Source organism: Rhipicephalus sanguineus, chromosome 3 (genome assembly GCF_013339695.2).
Source record: "Rhipicephalus sanguineus isolate Rsan-2018 chromosome 3, BIME_Rsan_1.4, whole genome shotgun sequence".
Lineage (NCBI taxonomy): Eukaryota > Metazoa > Arthropoda > Arachnida > Ixodida > Ixodidae > Rhipicephalus > Rhipicephalus sanguineus.
In genome coordinates this window covers 147,181,888-147,192,620 of record NC_051178.1, presented here as the reverse complement: position 1 = coordinate 147,192,620, position 10,733 = coordinate 147,181,888, and the positions used below count along the sequence as shown (strand labels likewise).

The 10,733-nt window shown below is 47.6% G+C and overlaps 1 protein-coding gene across 1 annotated transcript in view; it reads left to right on the top strand.

The window, feature by feature from the left end:
* LOC119385945 (lachesin) overlaps positions 1-10,072 on the top strand; it is an 11,647-nt gene extending 1,575 nt beyond the window's left edge. The window contains exons 2-6 of the mRNA XM_049414169.1: positions 1,497-1,676; positions 4,464-4,592; positions 4,958-5,245; positions 8,420-8,485; positions 9,975-10,072. Of these exons, the coding sequence (XP_049270126.1) occupies positions 1,497-1,676; positions 4,464-4,592; positions 4,958-5,245; positions 8,420-8,485; positions 9,975-10,072 (761 nt within the window). The remainder of the gene's footprint in view (positions 1-1,496; positions 1,677-4,463; positions 4,593-4,957; positions 5,246-8,419; positions 8,486-9,974) is intronic.
* The last annotated feature ends 661 nt before the right edge of the window (positions 10,073-10,733 follow it).

Here is a 10,733-nt window from a genome sequence, read left to right as displayed (position 1 = left end):
ATGAAAGAAGCGCTAGACCAAGGTCAACGTTAATTGCGTGCTTAAATTGCAACACACTCCGTGCGCCACGCATTGCGCGACGAGGGCATGGGTTTCATTTTTTTATTTGCACATTCGTTTTGGTTGCATTACGCAAGTGCTCGAATAAAAGACACATCAGAGGATTGCTCGTTCAGACGGGACGTAGTGGGAGACGGGGAGAAGAGCGTATAAGGCAGTGGCGAAAGGCAACACTATATCTACACAGACAGTATGTGGGCAAGCAGAGAAAGGGTTCACGGAGCGCGACGTGTTATCGCTCCCTTTAGCGAGCAAAGGCAGCGGCGTGGTGTGTAGAGTGCCATGGTGGGACAAGATTCGATTCCCGCGAACCCTTTTGTCTTGCGTGCAGACACGCGATTCGGTCTGGTGCGCGCGCGCATAGCGGGGCTGCGACTTCTACGAGTCGGGCGAGCCCCATACACAGAACCCTGCGGATGGGAAAGACCCTAAGAGGGGACCACTTGTTCGTAGACGGCTAATTAGATTTCTGTAACAAAGATGGCCATGCTTGCGTGTTTTGCGGCTTCGACAGAGTCTTTCTTTCCTTCTTTCTTCTTTCTTTTCTTTCTTTCTTTCTTTCTTTCTTTCTTTCTTTCTTTCTTTCTTTCTTTCTTTCTTTCTTTCTTTCTTTCTTTCTTTCTTTCTTTCTTTCTAACGCATCTCACCCGTTCCCTCTCGCTACGCTCGAAGCTTTTCCGTCGAGCGTAGGTGGCATCTTCCTGGCATGTAGCGCCGAGTATTGTGGTGTCTGTAGGTTACGTTAGTTATGTGATGTTTATGACAAACTGAACTCTTAGCGGTATCTTGCGCCAGTGCTTCACTCTTTCTATATATGGGTGAGCTGAAACACATTCGCTACATTGCACTGGCATAGCAGGGGAGAGGGGGTTGGGGAGGGTGCGCCCCTCCCCCCCATTGAATTATAAAAATTTTGCATGTGTATACACACACGCACACCTACAAACGCGCGCACGAACATTCATAAAGCATGGTTGAATTCTCCCTCCCCCCCCCCCCCCCAGAAAAAATATCGGGCTAGGCTACTGCTACATTGCTCACGAAAGTCACTTAGCATCAAACACGTGCATAACAAGCCAAAAAGAGCTGGGTTATTCGACGGACGGCCCCTCTCACGTATGCGGTAGCGAATAACTATGATGCAGCGTTAGGTGTTGAAATACTCCGCATGAGCGTTTGGCTTCCTCCCTTTCTCTCAACTTTTTCTACCGCTTTCCACTTATCCCAGGGCAGGATTAGTCAACGGAGTCAAGTCTTCGCTAATATTTCGGCTTTTCGCGTACCATTTTTAACTTTTGCTCGGACATGAAGAGTAATCACGGATTCGAACAAAACGCTGAAATTTCATGTACGAAATACAGCTCGCATGAATCGCAAGTTGCCTACATAGCTTTACTCAATGGATTGTCCCAACTATTAATATTCTCTTGACGCAGTGCCCCCGGACATCGTGGGCAGCGAGAGCAGCTCTGACGTGCTGGTGCGCGAGGGTTCCAACGTGACGCTGTCTTGCCGAGCCAAGGGCTACCCGGCGCCCCGCATCACCTGGCGACGGGAGGACGGAACACCCATCGCCGTCGGAAACTGGCAGGAGCAGCTGGGATCTGCGGCAGACAGTGAGTGAAGCACATTGGAACCGCGATTGATATGTACATGCGAAAGGCCCGCTGTAGTGCACGAAGCCATGACAACTTGATCTGTGCACAGATGGTCGCTTAATGGAGCGGCAGAACGTGACACACTGATGAATCTCCCTTAGAGTTGACTCGATATACGAAGAAATGAAAGAAAAACGTGATGAAAAATTGCTGCGCGCAGCCACAATAACGTACACCTCTAACTCAAAAAGAAAAGTTAAGATTAATGATGGGTTTCTCTCGAACTGGTTAGCTGCTGCTGTTTTAGCCTGTTTTTCTTTTGAGGTGTCACGTCCAATCATGACGAACTTACCGCTTGTTAGGCTCTTGTGCTGCATTGGATTTCGCTAAAATAAATGGTCCTTCTTTATGGAAAAACCATCTCCTCCTCTTGGGAGCTTCCTAATGATTCTTGCAGCAAACTGCTAGCGTATAGAAGCTGCTTGTAGAACTTACAGGGTGTTTCAGCTAACTTGCGCGAAGTATTAAAAAAAATTACACCATCTCCCGCTAAAGGGGACCATGAGGCGATGCGAAGCCGGAGCACTTGCACGATCGCCTTCCGTTGGCGTTCGTTGGGCATGCTACCGACCTCGCGTCGTGGAACGCGAAGAGGGACGCTACGCGCGTCGTATCTTCCATCTAGCCTGGCCGTTATTTCTCACAGGGCGAGCGGGGAACGCAGTCGACAGGCGGGCGAGAGGGGGCAGCGTAGAAGAGGAGAGAGAAGGGGAGGGGACGCGCATGCGCTCGAGCTCATCGCGGCGTTGCGCAGGAGAGAATTTCGGCATGTCTAGCCCGCGTTTCAGAGGAAGAGTGGAAAGGGGGAGGGGAGAGGGAATGTGGAGAGGGGAAGGGGAGAGGGAAAGTGGAGAGGGGAAGGGGAGAGGGAAAGTGGAGAGGGAAGTGGAGAGGGAATGGGAGATGGTGAGTGGAGAGGAGGTGTGTGGAGAGGAGGTGTGTGGAGAGGGTATGCGCATGCGCAGTAAGGGTGGTCACGCCGCACACCACCACCACCACCACCACCACCACCACCACCGGATTGAGCTCCGCCTTAAGATACTTCGCATCTAAAAAAGAATGTAGACCATACACGCATCGAATTGGCGCGGAATTGTCACGACACTACATCTTTCGCATTCTGTCAACATTCGAGTAGCCACAAGGGAGGAAGGGGGGGGGGGAGGCTGTACCCCTTCGAAATTATTCAAAATTTGGCATATATATACACGCACGAAAAACACGTGGGTAACCCCCTTCCAAAGCAAATTTCGGGCTACGTCCGCATTTGTCTAGGTTGGTACTTAACAAAGATTGCTTAATTAACTTTTTAAATTTGAAAGGTAGCGCAAAATCTTAATCACAAAAGTTGTAGCGTTTCTTCAGGAACATCGCATTATTTCGTGATTGATAAGATGACTGCCCCGTTTAATTCTTTTTCCAGCGCTTCTTTAATGCGCTCGAAAGTTAAAAAAAAAAAAAAAAAAAACCGCGTGAGTACCACTTAACGCAGAGCGTTTTTAGTGCCCTCAAATGTAAGTTTGACAAAGTAGCAAGCAATGCTCCGGGCACAGAGATCGTTTGAACAGGCTATCAGTGACTGAAACGGACGCTAAGTGGCGGTAGAGGCGCACCGCTAGGAAAAAATAATAATAATACTCTTCGACGACAAAAGCAGCCGCCACCTGCGAATGAGATACGATACCGGAGACATCATTTGACGCAGCGCAAGCATCTTTTCTTTTGTTTCTGGACCGATTAAGATGAACGGCGGAGTGAGCATGGGTGACAACGTGATGGTACCCACTGTCCCGTATGGCATTCGAACGTGGCAGCCACGTTTTCAAGAAGAAGCGTCCCTACAGAGTGCGAGGAGAAGACTATGCTAATTCGTTCAACTCACATTTAAGGGCACCGAAAGCGCTGCACGTCACGCAACAGTGACGTGATCCTTTATTTTTTAAAATTTTGCGCCCTTTCAAGAAAGGCTGGAAAGAAATTAGAGCAGTCATCGTAGCATACATGAAATAATTCGATGTTTCTGAACAAGCGCTACAACTTTTGTACTGAAGATTTTTTTCTAGCTTTAATACTTAAAAAGTTCATTGAACAATCGTTGTAGATTACACAGCTTTTCAGTGTGCAATAAAAAAATATCGTGACGTCCTACGTAAGGGAATACTACGATACTGCGCCAATACGAAACGCGCCTGGCCTATGTTCGTATTTTAATACTTGGCTGAAGCACCCTGTTAGCTAATGTTAGCTGAAACACACTATATAATTATGTATTGTGGAACACGGCTCTTGCACAAGAGGCAACAAGACGGTGAGATGGGCTAGTTGGTGAACATTCATGTTAAAGCACAAAGCTTTTAAGCGCACATAAAACGAGGTAAGCGCTGTCCTGTCACGTTCTTAAATCTTCGGTCCTCGTTTTATGTGCGCTTAAAAGCTTTGTGCTTACCATGATTGCACAAGATGTCCGCGGCTAGAGCGACGTCTGGTGAATAAGTGTCCATGTAAACTTTGCAAACCAAATAAGTGACTTTCCTCCTGACCCGAATACTTCTATGTTCAATGGTAAGAGACAAAAGCAAAATTTTCCTTTTCTTCAGTCGCCTGATTACAGTAGTGAAGGCAGGACTGCTGTCGTGTGTGACGCCATACAGAATTCCTGTACTCGCATCCTCTACTGTACCCCTCTACTCGCATCGCATGCATGAATTCACCGTCATTTATTGTACCGTGACTTTGTCTTTCCAGACGTATCTTACGAAGGTGAAGAGTTGAGCATTACCAAAGTGAGCCGTCTCCATATGGGACCCTACTTGTGCATCGCATCCAATGGCGTCCCATCGCCCGTCAGTCGCAGGATCCTACTGCAAGTGCATTGTGAGTGAAAATATTCACCGCAGTACTTGAATAACTTATTGGTTAGCTTTCACATATAGTGCGTTTCTTCAACAATTAGAATATGACATAAGAATACCAGAAACGATACAAGAACAACAAGTGAAATACCGTCCTGCCTCGTTGTTGAAACACCAAGTGTCGATTGATCAAGTAGTTGCAATGTTATGGAAAACGCTCAATGCACTGATGCCGCTTGCACTTGCACCATGTGACGTCACTTAACAGACAGCGTATTTCATTGAAAGTGTGCTTTCAGAAAGAATAAGGCAAAGCATAGTGTTCAGAAACATCAAATTCAGGAAACCTTGTATCACAGCACTTGCTTGCAATTAACGCTGTTCCAGTTCCGCCGATGATCTGGATTCCCAACCAGCTCATCGGAGCCCCGCTCGGCGGTGAAGTGGTAATGGTTTGCAACACGGAGGCGTATCCGATATCGATCAACTACTGGACTCTGGAGAGCGGTGACCTCATCGCGGAATCTGCCAAGTATTCGCTCAATCGAACTGAGAATGTGTACAAGGTCCACATGAGGTTGCACATTAGCCGCATCGCACCGGAAGACTTCGGCGCATACCGATGCTTTGCCAAGAACTCGCTGGGCTCTACTGAGGGTTCCATACGACTGTACGGTAAGCATTGCACTTACCTCATTCTCTTTCATGTTTTCTGCATGCGTGGTGGCAACAGTGTAAATGTAGGTCCTCGATCCTTTCGCTGTCGAAAGTAAAGATTGTCGAATCATTCCGTCGGCATTTCTTGCCTGGCAACGAACAAAAATGCGCTAAGGTTCGTATAAGGCCGAACAGTGTTATACGAGAAGGGGTTATAATAATTGTTGGGGTTTAACGTCTCAAAACCACGATGTGATTATGAGAGACGTCGTAGTGGAAGGCTCCGGAAATTCCGACCACCAGGGGTTCTTTAACGTCCATCTAAATCTAAGCACACGGGCCTCAAGCATTTTCGCCTCCATCGAAAATGCGGCCGCCGCTGCCGGGATGCGAGAAGGGGTGCATGCGCCAAAAAGAAATCGTGTCATCTTACCACATCTTTGTTTGTCATTTTACTTAAAGTTGGCGCCTCCCACATTTAACCACGATAGGCAAAAAAAAACATTCCGTTTTTTCCTATTGTCCCTTTCTCGGTCAAATGCATAAAAACCGATTGAGACTGTGACCGAATTCTTGATCGACTGAGATTTAGAGGCTTCCGAATACAGAAACACAATATTGCATGTATTCCGCATGCTCCCTTTTGAAATATTTGCACAAGCCATTTAGATAATGTACAAGTGCCAGCTAATCGCGATAAAGGTGACCGAGGGCGTCAGGCAATTTCAGTGCATATAGTCTATTCCCATGAAAACTTCCGCATAAAGCTTTCTGGCGGCAAAATAAATAAAAAAGGCTCATTAACCTCTCACAAGACAAGTGACGATTCAAGCGACGCCGGCCGCATTTTCAATGGACGTGAAAATGCTAGGGGCCCGGGTACTTAGATTTAGGCGCACGCTAAAGAACCCCAGGTGGTCGAAATTTGCGGAGCCTTCCACTGCGGCGTCCCTCATAATCATATTGTAGTTTTGGGAGGTTAAACCCCAACAATTATTTTTATAAGTGACAACTCAAGAAATTGGTTGTATGGCTGGATAAGTACATGAGATACCAATAAAGATAGTTACAAAGCCTTCTTTTTTACCTTGGGCACGAGTTACAGATAAAACGTAACGCAAATTTTGGCACTAAATTATATTTATTACTGTTATTTAACGGATGAAAATGCAAATGCAATAATAATAATATCTGGGGTTTAACGTCCCAAAACCACGATTTGATTATGAGAGACGCCGTAGTGGAGGGCTCCGGAAATTTCGACCACCTGGGGTTCTTTAACGTGCACCTAAATCTAAGTACACGGGCCTCAAACATTTTCGCCTCCATCGAAAATGCAGCCGCCGCGGCCGGGATTCGATCCCGCGACCTTCGGGTCAGCAGTCGAGCGCCATAACCACTAGACCACCGCGGCGGGGCGAAAATGCAAATGCACTACATCCAAGTAGCCCAACTACGTGCAACATAGGTTGAACAATGCTCACGATAAAACGTTGTTGAATAAACGCTAGTGGCCGCATTCAGATTTCGTTTGTTAAAATTTGCAAAGGCGCCATCTATTTTACGGCTTCAAGAGCCATCGAGGTGCGAACATCGATAGGTCGCCTTATATTTAATATTCAACCGTGCAGCAAAACGTTCAGCAAAACGTTCTTGACCCGATCATTCTTTGTTCAGGTTATGATCGTTCATGAGTTTCAGGTATGAGTTTTACACAATTACACATTGCAGGGGCTTTGCGCGAGTCACCCGAGTTGTACTATGTAACCAATGCAAGGAGGGATGTTACTTGTGGCATATTGGACGGCCGTCGCATACACTTTTCGCTTCTTCGTTCGCTCAGGTTTTTGTTTCTTTTATACCGTCGCAAAATCACCCGACAATTATGCGATTATGAATACTTTCGACTACATTTTCTCTTATCCTAGGCGCAACCATCTGAACCATTTCATAATGTTAGTTTATCCACCCACCGCAACGAAGCCCATCGGTGCGAGTGTCGCGACTGCGTCAGCCGGGGCGACCTCTCCGTTACCGATTATTAGCTTTACCCCTTTCCTGAAAGTGGCACATACTAGGGCAGGCTGTGGCGACCGCGTGTATACGATACTACACCGTCGTAGAGAGGCAATGATCACCGCTGAGCATACGGCGGCGGAGATAGGCGCGGAGCACAAAGGGACGACCCATAAGCCCAATCCTCTTCGGCCGCGCGGACCCAAAAGTGCGAAAGAAAAAGAAGGAAGTGCGCCTCTCCGGACGCACATCGAAGAGAGGCACGTCGAGCATTAGCGACACTCTTCCGGAAATAGGGTCCCGTATGTGGCCGTCGATGGCGACTATATACGACGCGAAGCCGCGGTCGGTAGCAGTGCCGGCGCCTCCGATTAACGGAGCGTCGCGCCGGTGCCCGTCGTCGTCGCGAACGAGTCGTGTAGAAAAACATGACGAGAGACGACGACTGATCGATTTCGCGGATTTCCGACATAATGGCTTCCGGTCCGTGTTTGTTATTGCCGCCCGTGTGAACACTTCGCTCCGACGATGGCCGAGCCCCCAGCCTCTTTCTGTTGCTGCGTTCTTTTCTTTACGAGCTTCTCGGATCGGTTCGCCTGCATTCTGGCCGTGCCCCGATCGGTCGTGGATGCGTGTCCTTGTGTCGACGCTGGCTGCGACGAGCCCGGCTACTTCGGAAGCGAGAAGAAAAAGAGGCCGAGACACGTTGCGTTTTTCCCCGACGGTTGTTGATGCTGTTTGAAGGAGAATGAGACAAGAAAGCGCGAGGGATGCGGGTTGCTGAAAGCGCAGGCAAAGGCATTGAGGACACGCAGTTGCATACAGTGACAGTTTGTACTACGGTAACCGGATTGCCAGACGAAAAGGAGGTGGTCGGAGGATAAAGCGGTAACACTTACAGCGTCAGTTAACTGCAACCTTTCTTTATACATAGCGTGAAATAATAGGCACACTGGGCAGTAACAGTGAAGGAAGGAAGAATAAGAAATGAAAAACGCAGTGAGATGCCTTTAGGTGGTGTAGCACCCCTGTGCATTTCCAGTATGCCACACTCACCTCATATCCCATTGTTAAAAACAACTAGACTTAAGATGGGGAATGGGGTCGAAGTATGTTAGTCCAGCTTTGCATTCCACGGAAGGGTGTAGTAAAACTGTTGCTGCCTCTCTTTTGCAGAAATTCACGTTCCGCCAACAGCAAAGGTCAAAGAACCATCAACAGCAAGGATACAGAGCGTTGAAGGTAAGTCAGCTGTTTTGAATATCTGAAGTAAGCACTTGGCATTCGTGAAATCGCTATTGATAAAGCGAACTCATCATCCTAAGTCAGGTAGTTGGTGGTGTGCAAGCTTTGCTCTGTTAGCGCGTTGAAGTATGTAACCTCGCGGAGAGCGTTTATTCCTCACTGCGACGGAGCTCGGGAGTGTCCATATCTTTGTCCAAGTGACTCGCTTGTTTCCATCAGTTATTTCAACCGCCATTTGGCGCAAATATAACAGTGCTAACTTGAAAGAAGAGAGGTATCAACTTGTCCTTCCTAATGATTAGGTGTAACTGAAAATTATTGTGCTGTTGATATAACTCTGTTATAACTGCTGCTATTCCCTCTTAGCTTACAGCCCGTGTAATTCATCAGAATTCATTGTTTGACTTCTATAAACGCTTCTAACTGGTGCTTCCCTGCGTTTTTCGTCTACGTTTACCAGAAGGAAAGCTTGAGGCTTCTGACGCAGCTGTTACCAAGCATCAGAGTTTTCCACTAAGGCCACCGATCGCCGGTTCTTTGCCAGAAGATGCAGGCAAGTACTCCGTGCGCAGTCAAACAAATCGCGTCAAACTTACTGCTTTTCTGAGCACGTGACATTGTGTTTGACCGAGAAAGTAGTGTAAGACGATATCATATGCGTGGACGATCTTTTTTCTTCGACTCAATTTTTTTACCCAATAGAACAGAAACTGTTCTTTCAACTCGGTAGCCCCACAGTTTTTGCCTTTAAGGCAGCGTAGCCCAACCATGCGTCTTTTTGTTCCGGAGTGGCATTTTTACTACCAGTAAGGATCGCCGGGCAACTAATACCGGGGATGAGTTGTTACGGCTTGGAAGCAGCACAGCAACAATAATGCACGCAAGAACAACCAAACAGGTGAGGTTAGCAAATATAAAGTCAAGTAAGAAAAAAAGAAAGAAAGAAACGAGGGTGTTTTTACAACGCACTAGTGCGCAATATATATGGTGTGTAGTACTGGACATTTTGAAGAGAGTAGACAAAATAGACACGATGGTAGGCATGCATATCTGGATACTCGAGACCTACGAGGGTGAAAATAACGCTACGTGAACTTGTGTCACTCATTTATTAACATCATCTGCTGGCTTAAATAACACGCATGCAGCGAGACAAATACCCTCTGCAAAAGAAAGAGAGGGGAGGGGGGGTGACAATCAAGGAATGGCAGAGACGATAACCAGAGGCTAACCTTACACAGGCGCTAAAGTTGGGGGAGAGGTTACCTTCATTCGTGCGAAGCACTTGCTACGGTGTTAGATGCTGCTGGTCCTACCACTTGACTGTCCTGATTCCGAAACTACTGTGCTGCGTGCGTTAACCATGCAGTGTATTTCTATCTTGCCTATAGTGTCCCCAGCGGGCCCGTGCAGTCACGGTTTCTTTGTACATGATTTTTCCGTTTATGCTTGTGTTCCACATCTTCTTGAACATTCTTTGTCACAGGGTCAGCGTCGCATTCAACGCGTCCAAGCGCCGCTTGCACCTTCGCCTGGATAATGAGGTCGTTGGCATCGCTGACAGTGCTGCTGCGTGTGACGTGATCGTGACTTCAGGATGTGCCTCAGTTGTTTGGCGAGTGGCCGTCTTCAGAACGGGACTAGGGACGTATAGATGAACGGTGTTCAGCCCGCGTCATGTGCTTCCACACGAAGAAGATTCGAGCTTCTCACCCGCCGGCTCCGCACTGAGCCTCCCGTTTGCTTCGAGGACATCCGAAACATCTCCGGATTGCTGACGTCGGCGTGAAGCTGTGGTGTGAAGCTGTTGTTGTTTACTTGTTTTTCTTTCGAAACCCCGAATATGGGTCGTCATCCGGGCGTTTGGCATCGGACAATAGAGCAGTTGTTAGATGCACGGTATAAATCACTCGAGATGTTGAATGAGCATTTTGTTTCGCGTGATGTTCTTCACTGTTTCTTCAGCCGATGTCCTGCGTGGAAATGTCTTCACCTTTCACGCCTATATACAAGGCTCCGTTGCGAGGTCGCACGCAACATCATCAAGCGACGAATGAAAGTCAGTGTATATAATAGCGCAACTCTCAATAAGAACTCTAATGTTTCGTTGACTCATAGCCGTACACAGATGTCTGTAGTAGCGACAGAATTCAGACGCAGTCACGAGCGGGAATACAAAAGGCGACAGCATCAACGCTCGGAGCATTAACGCAGTGCAGTGACACATGCACTCGCTGTAGAGCAC